Genomic DNA, 19,133 nt, shown 5'->3' on the forward strand with positions numbered 1-19,133 from the left:
GGAACGCATGGCGCGCGTCTCTCCTCCCAGCCCGACAGTAACGGGCGGGAAAACAGCCGCGCGACTCCCGCCCAGGAACACACCTGTTTGGAACGCATGGCGAGCGTCTCTCCTCACAGCTGGATTTAAAAAAAAATAACGGCCATAAATAAAAATCAATAATCACCATTTAAACATGTTGTTATAGTCCTGGACTAATTGTTCACTATTTATTTTCAATAATTAAATTCATCATGCTCATTTCTCAAAGTATGCACCTTTATTTATTTATTTAACCTTTATTTAACTAGGCAAGTCAGTTAAGAACAAATTCTTATTTCAGGGGTAGAAGGACAGACTTTTACCTTATCAGCTCAGGGATTCAATCTAGCAACCTTTCAGGTTACTGGTCCAATCCCTCTAACCACTAGGCTACCTGCCTCTAACCACTAGGCTACCTGCCTAGTGTGGCACAATAAAATAATTGTCTCAATGTTTTACCATAAAAACAATATTTCTATCAGCTCAGTGTATTCACCAGTTTATAAGAGCATGATTTGATACATTCAGTGTCAACAAATAGGCATAAAGCATTACAATATCTCTGTGGTGCACAACAACACATGACAATATAATAAATATACAGATGGTTACCGGGATCAAAATATGACATAAAAAGCCACAAATAATAGCAAATACTTCTTCAGAGAGATAAAGCAATCCCAAAGAATGCAATACCACAATCCATTTCAGAGGCTGATTGAGAAAGTGATGGGGGACGGATCAGGTTTTCAGGTTGGTTTGTGGTCCGTCTCGTCAGTCTGTCACTGTAGAGCCTTTGCTATCCCTGTGGCTAGGTGCTCAGCTGTAGGTTTGTCCGCTGAGCAGCTAACCGATAGCCCCTCTGCTGTCATGGCATCTGCTGTGGTGGGTCCTATGGCTGCAAACTGGAAGACAAAACAACACAACATTAAGTTCAGTTGTATTGGCAGTATAGCATCACAAGCTCAAAGAAGATATCCACAGTCACTTTAAAGTTACATCGAAAAACTAGAAACGTTTTACCTTTATCCGCTTAAGTTGTTCACCTGACAGTCTTCTCACAGTTTCCAAGCAGAACTTGACTCCCGATGGGCTGAAGAAAGCAATGCTGGCTGGAACACCCTGTGTGTGGACAGAGCCCAAACCATGATGATTAGTGTATAACTGTTTCTGAACGATAACAACATCACAGCGTATATATGGCATAGTGTTTTGAGGGGAAAGTCCCGCTTGTTGATGCTTCCTGTACCTGCTCTGTAAAATGGTTCTTCAGGTTCTTCTCCAGGTCTGGATGTTGAGCTGTCTGATAAACCATCAGTGTGTCTAGAGGAACTCCTAAAAAAAAAAAAAAACATCATGAAATGAATGTCACCTATGGTATTAGATACTACCTTGTAAATAGTACAGTATTCATGGGTATTAAAAATATTATTTATAATGCATTTAAGTAAGTCGTAATAGAGGAAACTTACCGTTTTCCCTCAAAGCAGTAGGTAAAACTTCTCTTTTAATAGAACCACAGGGGAAGAAAAGTGGTAATATATTGGTGTCCTCGCCTATATCAAGCCAGAATGTAGGTATAGTTAGCCAGCTCAATATAATACAAAAATAAAACGCAACATGCAACAATTTCAAAGATTTTACTGAGTTACAGTTCATATAACGAAAACAGTTAATTGAAATAAATTAATTTATGGATTTCACATAACTGGGAATACAGATATGCATCTGTTTTTCGCAGATACCTTAAAAAAAACAGTTAGTGGCGTGGATCAGAAAACCAGTCAGTATCTGGTGGACCAACGTTTGCCTCATGCAGCGCGACACATCTCCTTCACAGAGAGGTGATCAGGCTGTTGATTGTGGCCTGTGGAATGTTGTTCCACTCCTCTTCAATTGCTGCGCGAAGTTGCTGGATATTGGCGGGAACTGGAACACTCTGTCGTACACGTCGATCCAGAGCATCCCAAACATGCTCAATGGGTGTCATGTCTGGTGAGTATGCAGGCCATGGAAGAACTGGGACATTTTCAGCTTCCAGGAATTGTGTACAGATCCTTGTGACATGGGGCCGTGCATTATCATGCTGAAACATGAGGTGATGTTGGCACGACAATGGGCCTCAGTATCTCGTCACGGTATCTCTGTGCATTCAAATTTCCATCAATGAAATGCAATTGTGTTCGTTGTCCGTAGCTTATGCCTGCCCATACTATAACCCCACCGCCACCATGGGGCACTCTGTTCACAACGTTGACATCAGCAAACTGCTCGCTCACACAACGCTGTCCGCCATCTGCCCAACTGTACAGTTGAAACCGTGTTTCATCCGTGAAGAGAACACTTCTCCAGCGTGCCAGTGGCCATCGAACGTGAGCATTTTCCCACTGAAGTCGGTTTCGACGCCAAACTGCAGTCAGGACAAGACCCTGGTGAGGACAACGAGCACGCAGATGAGCTTGTGAGGCCGGTTGGACGTACTGCCAAATTCTCTAAAACAACACTGGAAGGCGGCTTATGGTAGAGAAATTAACATTGAATTATTTGGCAACAGCTCTGGTGGACATTCCTGCAGTCAGCATGCCAATTGCACGCTCCCTCAAAACTTGAGACATCTGTGGCATTGTGCTGTGTGACAAAACTGGGTTATCGTGGCAACGGAGAAATGTTCACTAACAGAAATGTAAACAAATGTGTGCACAAAATTTGAGAGAAATAAGCTTTTTGTATGTATGGAACATTTCTAGGATCTTTTATTTCAACTCATGAAACGTGGGACCAACACTTTGCATGTTGCGTTTATATTTTTATTCAGTGTAGTTGCATTTTAAAAGGTAAATAACTGTCATACGTTCAAGGATGAGGCGCGAGAGAACGTCTGCAGTCCCAGTGTCCTCTCCCAGGGGGACCAGACCGAGGTTTTCCACTACGGAAGAAAAACAGACAACTGATTACTGAAATATAATACCAAACAGAAACCTACTTTTCATCTAATGACATGAATACATGTAGTAGTTTATGATATTAATACATAAAGTAGTTTATGATATTAATACATTAGTATTCATTATTATAGTAATACATGTAGTAGTTTATGATATTAATACATGTAGTAGTTTATGATATTAATACATGTAGTAGTTTATGATATTAATACATGAAGTAGTTTATGGCATTAATACATGTAGTAGTTTATGATATTAATACATTAGTATTCATTATTATAGTAATACATGTAGTAGTTTATGATATTAATACATGTAGTAGTTTATGATATTAATACATGTAGTAGTTTATGATATTAATACATATAGTAGTTTATGACATTAATACATGTAGTAGTTTATGACATTAATACATGTAGTAGTTTATGGCATTAATACATATAGTAGTTTATGACATTAATACATGTAGTAGTTTATGACATTAATACATGTAGTAGTTTATGACATTAATACATGTAGTAGTTTATGACATTAATACATGTAGTAGTTTATGATAGTAATACATGTAGTTTATGACATTAATACATGTAGTCATTATGCTACACATGAATGAACACCCTAAACATTCTTAGAAAGTGTTTTGGTGCAGATAACAGTTCAATACACTCAAACTTTAGCTGAAACGTTAACAGAACAACCCTGTAATTCCTCCCCAATAATCGGAGGTAAACGGAACAGTACAGATACCAAGAGAGTATTGCACCTGCCACCTGCCCTCTATAAAGACAAGGCAGAAAGATGTCAGTAAACTGTGACTTGTGGAAAAGTCATTTCCAGCTGACTGCAGGCTAGTGGAAACATGGTCGACACGTTACTGTGGCATCCAGGTGCCTGCCACACATACTATATTTACATTTACGTCATTTAGCAGACGCTCTTATCCAGAGCGACTTACAAATCGGTGCATTCACCTTATGATTTCCAGTGGAACAACCACTTTACAATAGTACATCTATATCTTTTTTTTTGGGGGGGGGGGGGTTAGAAGGATTACTTTATCCTATCCCAGGTATTCCTTAAAGAGGTGGGGTTTCAGGTGTCTCCGGAAGGTGGTGATTGACTCCGCTGTCCTGGCGTCGTGAGGGAGCTTGTTCCACCATTGGGGTGCCAGAGCAGCGAACAGTTTTTGACTGGGCTGAGCGGGAACTGTGCTTCCGCAGAGGTAGGGGGGCCAGCAGGCCAGAGGTGGATGAACGCATATATATACTATATCTAGTTCCATCTCATTAAAGGCTCACTCTGTGATATTTACAGCTTTTCACAAAAATGGTTCTCTCCTTACAGACAGTGAGTGGCGTGGCCGTGGCTTGCTATAATAAAGCAGGCAGACAGGCATCGATGCTTTCAGTTACTGTTCGATTGAACGTTAGAGTGGGGAAAAACAAGTTGCCTAAACGACTTTGAGCGTGTTATGGTCGTTGGTGCGCAGTATCTCAGAAACGGCCGCCCTCCAGGGCATTTCAAGCACTACAGTGACTAAGGGTTTACCGACAATGACGCTACAAACAAACAACATCCAGTCAGCGGCAGCAGTCCTGTGGGTGAAAAAAAGCTCGTTGATGAGAGTTCGGAAGAGAATGGAAAGAATGGTGCATGCTAACAGGTGGGCCTCAAACAGGCAAATAACAACGCATTTCACAACAGTGGTGTGTGTGCAGAGCGGCATCTCAGAACGTGCAACTCTCTGTCCTTGTCACAGATGGGCTATTGCAGCAGATGACTAGGGCTGTTGCAGTGACCTTATTACTGCCACACTGGCAGTCATGAGTCATGACCGCAGTATATTTCCATGTGACCGTTGACGGACATGCTTTAGTAGTACCCAACCTGCTAACAGACCATCAAGGTCCTAATGGCCTGGAACTCAGGGCTCTACTGTCCCTCTATCAGGTCCTAATGGCCTGGAACTCAGGGCTCTACTGTCCCTCCATCAGGTCCTAATGGCCTGGAACTCAGGGCTCTACTGTCCCTCCATCAGGTCCTAATGGCCTGGAGCTCAGGGCTCTACTGTCCCTCCATCAGGTCCTAATGGCCTGGAACTCAGGGCTCTACTGTCCCTCCATCAGGTCCTAATGGCCTGGAACTCAGGGCTCTACTGTCCCTCCATCAGGTCCTAATGGCCTGGAACTCAGGGCTCTACTGTCCCTCCATCAGGTCCTAATGGCCTAGAACTTAGGGCTCTACTGTCCCTCCATCAGGTCCTAATGGCCTGGAACTCAGGGCTCTACTGTCCCTCCATCAGGTCCTAATGGCCTGGAACTCAGGGCTCTACTGTCCCTCCATCAGGTCCTAATGGCCTGGAACTCAGGGCTCTACTATCCCTCCATCAGGTCCTAATGGCCTGGAACTCAGGGCTCTACTGTCCCTCCATCAGGTCCTAATGGCCTGGAGCTCAGGGCTCTACTGTCCCTCCATCAGGTCCTAATGGCCTGGAACTCGGGCTCTACTGTCCCTCCATCAGGTCCTAATGGCCTGGAACTCAGGGCTCTACTGCCCCTCCATCAGGTCCTAATGGCCTGGAACTCAGGGCTCTACTGTCCCTCCATCAGGTCCTAATGGCCTAGAACTCAGGGCTCTACTGTCCCTCCATCAGGTCCTAATGGCCTAGAACTCAGGGCTCTACTGTCCCTCCATCAGGTCCTAATGGCCTGGAACTCAGGGCTCTACTGTCCCTCCATCAGGTCCTAATGGCCTGGAACTCAGGGCTCTACTGTCCCTCCATCAGGTCCTAATGGCCTGGTACTCAGGGCTCTACTGTCCCTCCATCAGGTCCTAATGGCCTGGAACTCAGGGCTCTACTGTCCCTCCATCAGGTCCTAATGGCCTAGAACTCAGGGCTCTACTGTCCCTCCATCAGGTCCTAATGGCCTAGAACTCAGGGCTCTACTGTCCCTCCATCAGGTCCTAATGGCCTGGAACTCAGGGCTCTACTGTCCCTCCATCAGGTCCTAATGGCCTGCTACTCAGGGCTCTACTGTCCCTCCATCAGGTCCTAACGGCCTGGAACTCAGGGCTCTACTGTCCCTCCATCAGGTCCTAATGGCCTGGTACTCAGGGCTCTACTGTCCCTCCATCAGGTCCTAATGGCCTGGAACTCAGGGCTCTACTGTCCTCCACCAGGTCCTAATGGCCTGGAACTCAGGGCTCTACTGTCCCTCCATCAGGTCCTAATGGCCTGGAACTCAGGGCTCTACTGTCCCTCCATCAGGTCCTAATGGCCTGGTACTCAGGGCTCTACTGTCCCTCCATCAGGTCCTAATGTCCTGGTACTCAGGGCTCTACTGTCCCTCCATCAGGTCCTAATGGCCTGGTACTCAGGGCTCTACTGTCCCTCCATCAGGTCCTAATGGCCTGGTACTCAGGGCTCTACTGTCCCTCTAACCACTCTGACATCAATGCAAATGGGATCACATCCAACACTTATCATTAAAACAGATGGCCTATCTTACATTTAAAACTCACCTCACTGTGATGATCAATTTGAAGACAGAAGTTCAACAGCAGGTTGAAACAGAGTAAAACATGATTGTTGTGGATGTTGTTTCCAAGCTTAACACAACGAAATGGACAGCGCTTTCTAAGGTGATAAATTATTCAAAACATCCATACGCATATTAGAGATTGTGCATATAGGCTTATGAATTTGTATTTGATTTTGAATAGCCTAGTAATGGGGATTTTTAAAAATATTTTCATAATAAATTGGGCGACACATTTATAGCGTTACAGAATATCCCATCAGTATTCGTTTCCATCTCCTCCTCTCTCTCCTGTACTGCTTTCTCGAGCACGCAGACGGGCTGTCAACACTACAGACGACCACACCACCACAGACGACCACACCACTACAGACGACCACAGCCCTACAGACGACCACAGCCCTACAGACGACCACAGCACTACAGACGACCACAGCACTACAGACAACCACACCACTACAGACCACCACAGACGACCACACCACTACAGACGACCACACCACTACAGACGACCACACCACTACAGACGACCACACCACTACAGACCACCACAGATGACCACACCACTACAGACGACCACACCACTACAGACGACCACAGCCCTACAGACGACCACAGCCCTACAGACGACCACACCACTACAGACGACCACACCACTACAGACGACCACACCACTACAGACGACCACAGCCCTACAGACGACCACACCACTACAGACGACCACAGACCTACATACGACCACAGACCTACAGACGACCACACCACTACAGACGACCACAGACAACCACACCACTACAGACGACCACACCACTACAGACGACCACACCACTACAGATGACCACAGACGACCACACCACTACAGACGACCACACCACTACAGACGACCACAGACGACTACACCACTACAGACGACCACAGACGACCACACCACTACAGACGACCACACCACTACAGACGACCACAGCCCTACAGACGACCACAGCCCTACAGACGACCACAGCCCTACAGACGACCACACCACTACAGACGACCACAGCCCTACAGACGACCACAGCCCTACAGACGACCACACCACTACAGACGACCACAGACGACCACACCACTACAGACGACCACAGACGACCACAGCCCTACAGACGACCACACCGGGTTCTCCTCCTATCAGCTAAAAACAGGAAGAAGCAGTGGGCACTTCCATCACCAACACTGGACAAATGAGGAGTGGAACAAATAGCCTGGTCCAACCAATCACGGTTCCTGTTACGTCATGCTGATGGCAGAGTCATGATGTGGTGTAAGCAGCGTGAGTCCGTGGCCCCCATCCTGCCTGGTGTCAACGGTACCGGCTGGTGGCGGGGGTGTGATGGTGTGGGGAATGTTTTCCTGCCTGGTGTCAACGGTACAGGCTGGTGGCGGTGGTGTGATGGTGTGGGGAATGTTTTCCTGGCCCCATCCTGCCTGGTGTCAACGGTACAGGCTGGTGGCAGGGGGTGTGATGGTGTGGGGAATGTTTTCCTGGCCCCCATCCTGCCTGGTGTCAACGGTACAGGCTGGTGGCAGGGGGTGTGATGGTGTGGGGAATGTTTTCCTGGCCCCATCCTGCCTGGTGTCAACGGTACAGGCTGGTGGCGGTGGTGTGATGGTGTGGGGAATGTTTTCCTGCCTGGTGTCAACGGTACAGGCTGGTGGCAGGGGGTGTGATGGTGTGGGGAATGTTTTCCTGGCCCCATCCTGCCTGGTGTCAACGGTACAGGCTGGTGGCAGGGGGTGTGATGGTGTTGGGAATGTTTTCCTGGCCCCATCCTGCCTGGTGTCAACGGTACAGGCTGGTGGCAGTGGTGTGATGGTGTGGGGAATGTTTTCCTGCCTGGTGTTAACGGTACAGGCTGGTGGCGGGGGTGTGATGGTGTGGGGAATGTTTTCCTGGCACACGTTAGGTCCCTTGATACCAATTGAGCAACGGTTCCATTCCCCGGAGAATTCAGGCTGTTCTGGATGCAAAGGTGTGTCCAACCCAGTACTCGATGGGTGTACCTAATAAACTGGCCTCAGCGTTTACAGTTTATATATCCCAGGTATTATTATTTTTTGATATAACTAGGCCTCCAAGTGACATATGACAAGATCCTCTCAGTGAAACAAAGGAGAGACATCACTTTAGAGACATGAAGGCGTTGTAAACTACAAAGAACTCCATGCTGAATAGAAGTGTTTAATGCCAGTAGGTTTACACAATGTTGGTGATCAGTTACTCACCTAACGCTGCAGTGGCCTTCCCAACAACATAGATGGACTTGGCATTCCATTTGTCTTTTATGTCATTGTTCCACTCTGTAATAGAAAACAGAAATTAAAACGAGTAGCTTACGTACACTAACGCGTGTTGACTTTTTGTCCGTCTGAAAAACGCACGAGACTAAAACACAGGAGACCTATCCTCTCCCTAACAATGACAATTTGTTGACGGGGCGGCATTTACAGTACATAGTTTATTAAAAACCTCACGACATCTACTCACGTTCCCTTCTTTCATCATCTTCAAGACACATTCTGACTGCCTCCACCGCCCTCGGGCTGGTAAAAATCAGGCCGCCATGTTGTTCTGGCTGAAACAGCTGCAGTAGTAGAGAGAACAGCTGTATAACGACTACTAAACATAAACCAAAACAATACAACGTTCAGTAACACTTTACTTGACACCCCCAGTGTCATAACACGTTACGACGCTGTAATAACCATGTCATAATGTCATAACAGCTGACATAACATGGTCATAACACTGTCATGACCCTTATATAATATATATAAATTATATAATAATATATATAAATTATATAATATAATTATATAATATAATATATATATATAAATGATATAATATATATAAATGATATAATATAATATTATTATATAATATATAATATTATTATATAATATATATAAATTATATAATATATATATATATACACACACACACCTGTTGTTAAATATATTGTGTTATTTTATGGCTGGTTATGACACCTACATCAGAGTGTCAAAACCCACATTTATTCAAATGTGTTTTTCCCCGCTAAGAAGTTTCCTTTCGTTTTGAAAGTTTGTTTCTTTATTGTTGTTGTAATAATTAATTCTTTACAGTCGTGTTTTTTTCCCCCATGATATTTTAAATAACTTGCAGAAAATACACTATGACACTGTCACGAAGCATTATGACCATCATAATCCTACCAGCCAATAAAGCCAGGTAGGCCTATCACGTACACGCTCTTACGTCAATCAGTCAAAAAGGCGTCTTGTCCTGCTCCTGAAATGTGCTCCTGCGTTCATAACAGTCATCAACAACAGAGCATTGTGGGGAGGCGCATGTCTGACGTCAATTTGTGTGTAATTATAAAGATAATTTAATATAGTCAATTTCAGAAACTATTATCTAACATAAACATACTGTTTACCAGTAGGCTATGGTGGAATGGAATGTTCTACCTTGTGTGGTAGGTTTAGTCAGTGTCCTAACCAGCCATAAAGTAACTACCTTGGTAGGTTTAGTCAGTGTCCTAACCAGCCATAAAGTATCTACCTTGGTAGGTTTAGTCAGTGTCCTAACCAGCCATAAAGTAACTACCTTGGTAGGTTTAGTCAGTGTCCTAACCAGCCATAAAGTAACTACCTTGGTAGGTTTAGTCAGTGTCCTAACCAGCCATAAAGTAACTACCTTGGTAGTTATGACGCTTGGTGTCCCAGTAAAATGTTACCAAGCTTTCGATCTTAAAAAAATCAACACTTTGATGTATATATAAACGGTGTTCACCTTGTCTGACAAAGTGTTCAAGGACACAAATGTAAAAGACAGCACAGGAATTAAGGTTGCTTTGTGTCCACGGGATGCCAGCTCCTGTAAATACAAAAGTTGAGAGTTCTGTAAATCAAAACAAATCGATTTCACTGTTACACAGTCACCCATTATACATTTAGGTTATTATGCCCGAGAAGCCGGTGTTTCCAGGTTATATTGTGACGGGTGTTGTTATTGGCAAACCGTTCCAGTATACCCACCAAAACACCGGCTTTGAGAGCATTATCACTTTTATACAACGGGTTATCAACATATTCAAATAATGATTGACATATTTTCATTAAAAATATATATATTTTGATGAATTTTTTCATACTATTTCATCCTTCCACAAGATATAGTCCTGACAGAAATCTAGGGTTGCTACCCGAGCCGGCTGGTCGTTCGTTCGATCGGTTCGGTTGCCAGAGACGCGACACGGTCGTTCAGTCTTTTTGTTCTGTATCTATGGACCCAGTCGTTCAGTCTATTTGTTCTGTATCTGTGGACCCGACCCAGTCGTTCAGTCTATTTGTTCTGTATCTATGGACCCAGTCGTTCAGTCTTTTTGTTCTGTATCTATGGACCCAGTCGTTCAGTCTTTTTGTTCTGTATCTATGGACCCAGTCGTTCAGTCTTTTTGTTCTGTATCTATGGACCCAGTCGTTCAGTCTTTTTGTTCTGTATCTATGAACGTGACCCAGTCGTTCAGTCTATTTGTTCTGTATCTATGGACGCGACCCAGTCGTTCAGTCTATTTGTTCTGTATCTATGGACTCGACTCAGTCTAAATGTTCCATTGCCATACTGGCTGGCAACGTTCTTATCCCAGACAGATTAACAGCAAAGTAGCTGCATTTGCATTTGTTTAAGCTGTTTTCTAGTGACATTTATTTGTATACATCCATAACAATGAGGTAATGATCCACGATTTCGCCTGACATAGAAAATGTGCTCTCTCGTCAAGACACTGTTGTTCAGAGGAGCTAGCCAACAACACAGCTAAACACAATCACTTCAAACTGAAGCTGGAAAGACTGCAAACTAGCTGCATTTCGTTTAGTTTTACCTGTTTGTACAGTATATATCCATAAAAACTATGCCAGCTGATTCATGATTTAGACTGGCTGAGAAACGCTGCATGCGAATCTACCTACCTCATCCCTATATTGTTTTTGTTTACTTTTTTTGCTCTTTTGCACACCAGTATTTCTACTTACACATCATCATCTGCACATCTATCACTCCAGTGTTAATGTGCTAAATTGTAATTACTATGGCCTATGTATTGCCTTACCTCCTCACGCCATTTGCACACACTGTATATAGACTTTTTCTATTGTGTTATTGACTGTACGTTTGTTTTACTCCATGTGTAACTCTGTTGTTGTTGTTTGTGTCGCACTGCTTTGCTTTATCTTGGCCAGGTCACAGTTGTAAATGAGAACTTGTTCTCAACTGGCCTACCTGGTTAAATAAAGGTGAAATAAATAAATAAAATAAATTGCCTGTCTGTCTCGTACCGAATCCCAACAAGTTCATTACTATGGGACAGCTGGAGATTGAATTTTGAAACAATGTTGCAGATGTCGGAGAGAGACAGAGAACAAGGGTTTATACAAAACATCCGCTGTTGAAAACTAAATGTTAGTCTAAAAGAAATGTGAGATTTACATTTACATTTTAGTCATTTAGCAGACGCTCTGAGCGACTTACAGTAGTGAGTGCATACATTTCATGCATTTTTTTTATTTTTTTTGTACTGGCCCCCTGTGGGAATCAAACCCACAACCCAGGCGTTGCACACACCATGCTGGCATTGCAAACACCATGCTCTACCAACTGAGCCACAGGGAAGACCGAGATAATGTCTAGATGCTTTTTATAGTGGAGATCAAGTTTATAAATTGCCTGGCTGGGCTGATGAGACAGTGGATTGCAGCAGTCAGATGGAACAGATTAAATAGGCATTTTAATAACGTCATAGATTTAACCGGTTGGTAACTTGTGGAACAGGCACCGGCTCTAAAATGCGGTTTTAACCAATCAGCATTCAGGATTACAACCACCCGTTGTATAATGGATTACAACAGGTGTAGAGTGTAATAGAATAGGATTGAATAGAACAGAATAGAATGCACATATCAATACAAAAGATGTTTCTCTACTGTACCTTGATGTAAGGATCTGGTCCAGAGCCTCCCTCTCTTGGTTCTTTCAGAAGCAGCACATGCATTTCGACAGATGACTCAGAGCCCTGTGGAATAAGACAAGGGATACAACGGAAATGTTACAGTCAGCAACGAGGTCAATGATGAAAATCCACAGTAAGATTATAAACTGAATGACTGACCCTGTGTAGTAGCTTCAGAACAGAAGGTTGGCGGGGGGGGTGTAACCCATAGAGGGTTAACGTTACACCCAGCGCCTGTCATATGTCGCCTACTGATAACAATACTGTTGAGACATGAATAAACTGTTTTCATTGCTTGGGACCATTTATCATTTAGAGGCATGCGGTGTTATTCAGTCAGCTGTAGAGCTCAGGTATTTCATGCACCGGCGTACTGTACGTCTTATGTACTTGCAATGCTGTTATGTTATGTTATGTTATGCAACACAATTCAAATATGGAGCTGTCACTTCTTGTGAGCCAAAGCGACACATTTACTTGGCTTCGTTGGCGCAACCATAAAACAATAACAACTGCACACACAATACTTATCATGCTTTAACTATTGAGATAACTAGTTTTCAAGTCAACAGAAAATCAACAGAAACCGTAGACAATCAACAAAAATTGGATGTACACAAACACTGTACCTCAAGCTCTTCCTCCAGCTGGCTTCATGGCTACTACTAAAAACGAGGAAATAGGGGACAACAAAATAGTCATGTTTTGTTAGGATAATACTTGAGCAATAACAATTAATGTTATCACTACAATTACAATTTTTTTCTTCTGGAACAGTTCAGTAAACAATATTCTAACATATTTGAAATATAATTTATATACAATATATATCCCTTTTTCATCAAAATGGTTTATTCCATTCTGCTGTCAGCGTGAAGAAACGGGACGCCATTGCGGTTCTACACAGGGACGTTCCAAGCATAGCGAAGCATGCAGCAATAGATCCAACATGGCCGCTACAGTGTCTCAGTACTCCAACTCCACTTTTAATCCTTCGCCGCCCGGTCCTTTCCCGTACGCGTGGTATCTGTTTTGGCAGCATGGCTTCTTCAGCGAAAAGACGAGCAGTTGGAATGGGAGAAAATCCCGTTGATAGTGAGGATAACAGCTCTGACGAGGGATTGGAAGACGACGGTGATTCAGGAGAGAATGACAGCGGATCAGAAGAGGAGATTAATGAAGTATGATATATGTCTGTAGCGAACTGGCTACATTCCTGGCCTAGCAGGCTAGCTAGCACTGGCTAACGTGTTTAGAGGGGGTTAGCTAGCTAACTAGCTAGCTTTTTTTTTTTTAGCAAACAACTGTTGTTTATATCAAGCTAGCTAACAATGTTAAGTATGTTAGGGACATGCTGAACATAGCCAGTCGATAACTTCAGAGTTTTTAACTAGCTAACTAGTAAAAATCATGGACATTTACACACTTAAAACCATAAGAGTAATTTAGACAAACAAACAATCGATACCTGTGTTGATACTAAAACTGGCAGCACATTCGCCTTGAGTCCCCCTCCAGTCCAAAACATTGTCTCGGGATTTCGGGACTTGTATTAAAAACGTTTATTTGTTTCCAGGAGGTCATTGTAGACTTTGAGGCCCATACCATTACTCACAATGACTACAATGGTGTGAAGAAACTCCTACAACAGCTGTTTCTGAAGGCTCACGTCAATACATCCGAGTTGACCGATCTCCTCATCCAGCAGAATCATATCGGAAGTGTCATCAGGGTAAGAAACAAGACGTGGTGCATCTTTCACACATCAGACCAGACCATCAGTAAATATGCGACATATTATTCAACTCCCGAAATATGCTCTCTTCAAATCAAAATGTACTCCTCTCCTACATGTTTAGCAAATGTTATTGCGGTTGTAGCGAAATGCTTGTGTTTCTATCTCCAGTTTTCTAACCTCACATCCAATGGAGAACAATTGTATATGAATTCAGTAGCATCATGTACGTCTTTTGCATGTTTTTGTGATGTCAGCAAGCAGAGGTGCCAGAGGACAGTGATGATGACGAGGATCCAGCTGATGAAGTGTTTGGTTTCATCAGCATGCTCAACCTCACTGAGAGAAAGGTAGGTACGGTCAGATATATGTTATCTATTTGGGGAGGCAGGTAGACTAGTGGTTAGAGGCAGGTAGCCTAGTGGTTAGAGTGTTGGACTAGTAACCGAAAGGTTGCTAGATCGAATCCCCGAGCTGACAAGGTACAAATCTGTCGTTCTGCCCCTGAACAAGGCAGTTAACCCACTGTTCCCCGGTAGGCCGTCATTGTAAATAAGAATTTGTTCTTAACTGACTTGCCTAGTTAAATTTAAAATATATAAATATATATATATATATATATATATTTTTATAATAATAATCTATGAAATCACTAAACTTGACACTTTCTCAACCAATGAGATGTTAAGAGATAAGACATTGTCGTTCACTCTTCTCTCTGTCTGAATCTGATATTTTAAAAGGTCGACCTTGAGGAAAGATCTGTTTTCCATAGACTTCAATGTAGTAGCCTACTTCCTCTTCCTGCCTACTGCTCTAGCCTGCATTTTGAACAATCACGGCAGTCTGGTGAATAAAGTCTATGGTGCTACGTTAATAACTGTGTTATGATCCGTTCACAGGGTGTCCAGTGTGTGGAGGAGGTAAAGGATCTGATCCTGGGTCAGTGTGAGAAGAGTTGTCCCCATAGTGTGACAGACGATCTGGAGAAGGTCCTGAACGACACCAGTAAGCCTGTAGGACTGCTGCTCAGCGAGAGGTTCATCAACGTGCCCCCACAGATTGCCCTGCCCCTTCACAAACAGCTACAGTGAGTCTCTAACTCTAACCCCCTCCCCCCACAGATTGCCCTGCTCTTCACAAACAGCTACAGTGAGTCTCTAACTCTAAACCCCCCCACATATCATCCTGCCCCTCCAAACAGCAGAGTCCAGTTACCTCCCCTTTCTCTCTGTTATCCCACCTGGGTCATGTTCATTAGGTCACAAAACCAAAGAAAACGTACTGAAACAGGGATGGACTACCTGGAGTTGTCCAATAAGAAAGAAACTCTTTTAATTTTTAATTTTTTTTTTAGATTTAATAATGTTACAAAATGACAAGACATGCTCTCAGATTACTGGACTGTCAGCAAGACATGCACTCAGATTACTGGACTGTCAGCAAGACATGCTCTCAGATTACTGGACTGCCAGCAAGACATGCTCTCAGATTACTGGACTGCCAGCAAGACATGCTCTCAGATTACTGGACTGGCAGCAAGACATGCTCTCAGATTACTGCGCTGGCAGCAAGACATGCTCTCAGATTACTGGACTGGCAGCAAGACATGCTCTCAGATTACTGGACTGGCAGCAAGACATGCTCTCAGATTACTGGACTGGCAGCAAGACATGCTCTCAGATTACTGGACTGTCAGCAAGACATGCTCTCAGATTACTGGACTGTCAGCAAGACATGCTCTCAGATTACTGGACTGTCAGCAAGACATGCTCTCAGATTACTGGACTGCCAGCAAGACATGCTCTCAGATTACTGCGCTGGCAGCAAGACATGCTCTCAGATTACTGGACTGTCAGCAAGACATGCTCTCAGATTACTGGACTGCCAGCAAGACATGCTCTCAGATTACTGGACTGCCAGCAAGACATGCTCTCAGATTACTGGACTGCCAGCAAGACATGCTCTCAGATTACTGGACTGGCAGCAAGACATGCTCTCAGATTACTGCGCTGGCAGCAAGACATGCTCTCAGATTACTGGACTGGCAGCAAGACATGCTCTCAGATTACTGGACTGCCAGCAAGACATGCTCTCAGATTACTGGACTGCCAGCAAGACATGCTCTCAGATTACTGGACTGTCAGCAAGACATGCTCTCAGATTACTGGACTGTCAGCAAGACATGCTCTCAGATTACTGCGCTGCCAGCAAGACATGCTCTCAGATTACTGGACTGCCAGCAAGACATGCTCTCAGATTACTGCGCTGGCAGCAAGACATGCTCTCAGATTACTGGACTGTCAGCAAGACATGCTCTCAGATTACTGGACTGCCAGCAAGACATGCTCTCAGATTACTGCGCTGGCAGCAATACTGCGCTGGCAGCAAGACATGCTCTCAGATTACTGCGCTGGCAGCAAGACATGCTCTCAGATTACTGGACTGTCAGCAAGACATGCTCTCAGATTACTGGACTGCCAGCAAGACATGCTCTCAGATTACTGGACTGCCAGCAAGACATGCTCTCAGATGACTGGACTGTCAGCAAGACATGCTCTCAGATGACTGGACTGTCAGCAAGGCATGCTCTCAGATGACTGCGCTGTCAGCAAGACATGCTCTCCGATTACTGCGCTGTCAGCAAGACATGCTCTCAGATTACTGGACTGTCAGCAAGACATGCTCTCAGATTACTGCGCTGTCAGCAAGACATGCTCTCAGATTACTGGGCTGTCAGCAAGACATGCTCTCAGATTACTGCGCTGTCAGCAAGACATGCTCTCAGATTACTGCGCTGCCAGCAAGACATGCTCCCAGATTACTGTACTGCCGCTCGGGCGATGTACCATTGTGTTCACTGTCAATAACCTGCTATGCATTATGGGTGTGCTACTGTAGATGAACCCTTCTAATCATGGTGATTTTAATATGGACCTGCAATTATGTAACTGCTTCTCTCAGATATGGGTCACTTTGCACCGGATAAACAAATTCTAAAAATCATTGACATATTTATTTTTGTTTGTACAAAAGTAATTCCATGTATTTGTTATTGTCTATGGAAAGAAGACAAACTGTGTGTCAGTACACTACCATAAAAACATGACCACATCATTGAATGTTCCAGGGAGGAGATCTCAGAAGCCCAGAGCAGCAACAAGCCCAGTGGGAAGTGTCATTACTGTCTGATGATCAGCAAGACCTATAAGGATCCCTCCAAGACCATCCCTGCCAGAGGGGCGCCGCCTAAAGACGAGCTCACGTTCCTCAACGCAGAGGAGGAGTTCTTCTATGAGGTACGTTTCTAACTTTTTAAAATGTATTTTTTATTTAACTAGCAAGTCAGTTAAGATCAAATTCTTATTTACAATGACGACCTACCGGGGAACAGTGAGGTTAACTGCCTTGTTCAGGGGCAGAACGACAGATTTTTACCTTGTCAGCTCGGGGATTTGATCTAGCAACCTTTCGGTTACTGCCCCAACCCTCTAACCACTAGGCTACCTGCCTCCCCTCCACTCTAACCACTAGGCTACCTGCCGCCCCTCCACTCTAACCGCTAGGCTACCTGCCGCCCCTCCACTCTAACCGCTAGGCTACCTGCCGCCCCTCCACTCTAACCGCTAGGCTACCTGCCGCCCCTCCACTCTAACCACTAGGCTACCTGCCGCCCCTCCACTCTAACCACTAGGCTACCTGCCGCCCCTCCACTCTAACCACTAGGCTACCTGCCTCCCCTCCACTCTAACCACTAGGCTACCTGCCCCCCTCCACTCTAACCACTAGGCTACCTGCCTCCCCTCCCCTCTAACCACTAGGCTACCTGCCTCCCCTCCACTCTAACCACTAGGCTACCTGCCTCCCCTCCACTCTAACCACTAGGCTACCTGCCTCCCCTCCACTCTAACCACTAGGCTACCTGCCTCCCCTCCACTCTAACCACTAGGCTACCTGCCTCCCCTCTCTAACCACTAGGCTACCTGCCTCCCCTCTCTAACCACTAGGCTACCTGCCGCCCCTCCACTCTAACTAGAGAGGCTATATACAGACACCGGTTAGTCAGGCTGATTGAGGTAGTATGTACATGTAGATATGGTTAAAGTGACTATGCATATATGATGAACAGAGAGTAGCAGCAGAGTAAAAAGAGGGGTTGGGGGGTGGTGGGACACAATGCAAATAGTCTGGGTAATCATTTGGTTACCTGTTCAGGAGTCTTATGGCTTCAGAAATTAAAGCCAATTATCAAATGTCCCAAATGAAGAGAATTGGCGCATTTCAACCCCCAACCCTGGTCACTATTCATAACTTCCTCTGGTTCTACTCGTTTTGAAAACTACTCAAGCTACACTTGGTGAGTTAAATGGCCCGTTTTTACTTGTCCTTATCACTGCCTTAACCATTTGTCCATGTCTCCACTACAGCAAGCCACCATGAAGTTCCACTATTCGGTGCAGGAGGAGACGGACAGTGTTCTGAGCGGGCGCTGGTCCTTCGACGACGTTCCCATGAAGCCTCAGCGTACCGTGATGCTCATCCCAGCAGACAGGATGTCAGCCATCATGGACAAGCTCAAAGAATACCTGACCGTGTGACCAATCGTACTACGACACACACAGAATAAACTCTGGTAAACCACAGGACTGATGTCTTTTAAACAGCCCCTCGGGATTATTATTATTTTTGCGAATGTAAAATTCAATACAAAACATGGAAAGGAAGGGACCACTGGAATAATTTTTGTTAAGTGGAGAATAATGTCAAGTCATTATGTTGTACCGGTTTCCTTTAAGCCCAGTGGTTTTTATCTAACTGTTTTTAGAGAAATGTATCTTTTTGACAAAATAAATCACGTTAGACATTG

General features: G+C 44.4%; 2 protein-coding genes across 3 annotated transcripts; one reads left to right on the forward strand and one right to left on the reverse strand.

The window, feature by feature from the left end:
* Positions 1–181: 181 nt before the first annotated feature.
* Positions 182–14,111, reverse strand: LOC115185035 (uroporphyrinogen-III synthase-like). 2 transcript variants are annotated; one of them, XM_029745678.1, is made up of 12 exons: positions 14,000–14,111; positions 13,161–13,196; positions 12,691–12,794; positions 12,511–12,594; positions 10,314–10,397; positions 9,024–9,120; positions 8,762–8,836; positions 2,873–2,947; positions 1,494–1,577; positions 1,271–1,356; positions 1,045–1,143; positions 182–926 (listed from the first exon to the last, which is right to left on the reverse strand). In XM_029745678.1, exons 4-12 carry the CDS (start codon positions 12,571–12,573, stop codon positions 804–806), a joined length of 786 nt encoding a protein of 261 aa, XP_029601538.1. In that variant the 5' UTR covers positions 12,574–12,594; positions 12,691–12,794; positions 13,161–13,196; positions 14,000–14,111; the 3' UTR covers positions 182–803. The 2 variants fall into 2 exon arrangements, with proteins under 2 accessions (XP_029601538.1, XP_029601539.1); XM_029745679.1 differs by lacking the exon at positions 12,691–12,794.
* On the forward strand, positions 13,521–19,133 carry LOC115185034 (protein BCCIP homolog). Its single transcript, XM_029745677.1, has 6 exons — positions 13,521–13,712; positions 14,108–14,263; positions 14,524–14,616; positions 15,169–15,356; positions 17,397–17,565; positions 18,694–19,133. Exons 1-6 carry the CDS (start codon positions 13,572–13,574, stop codon positions 18,862–18,864), a joined length of 918 nt encoding a protein of 305 aa, XP_029601537.1. The 5' UTR covers positions 13,521–13,571; the 3' UTR covers positions 18,865–19,133.

Source organism: Salmo trutta, unplaced genomic scaffold (assembly GCF_901001165.1).
Source record: "Salmo trutta unplaced genomic scaffold, fSalTru1.1, whole genome shotgun sequence".
Taxonomy (NCBI): Eukaryota; Metazoa; Chordata; class Actinopteri; order Salmoniformes; family Salmonidae; genus Salmo; species Salmo trutta.

What these genes read in the sequence shown, in the direction of transcription:
- LOC115185034 (XM_029745677.1), top strand. Translation starts at nt 13,572, where the DNA reads ATGGCTTCTTCAGCGAAAAGACGAGCAGTTGGAATGGGAGAAAATCCC. An exon ending in ATATCGGAAGTGTCATCAGG is followed by an intron (nt 14,264 to 14,523) that starts GTAAGAAACAAG and finishes TTGTGATGTCAG; the next exon opens with CAAGCAGAGGTGCCAGAGGA. An exon ending in TCAACCTCACTGAGAGAAAG is followed by an intron (nt 14,617 to 15,168) that starts GTAGGTACGGTC and finishes ATCCGTTCACAG; the next exon opens with GGTGTCCAGTGTGTGGAGGA.
- LOC115185035 (XM_029745679.1), bottom strand. Translation starts at nt 12,573, where the DNA reads ATGCATGTGCTGCTTCTGAAAGAACCAAGAGAGGGAGGCTCTGGACCA. An exon ending in TGAACACTTTGTCAGACAAG is followed by an intron (nt 9,121 to 10,313) that starts GTGAACACCGTT and finishes CTACTACTGCAG; the next exon opens with CTGTTTCAGCCAGAACAACA. An exon ending in AGATGATGAAAGAAGGGAAC is followed by an intron (nt 8,837 to 9,023) that starts GTGAGTAGATGT and finishes TTTCTATTACAG; the next exon opens with AGTGGAACAATGACATAAAA.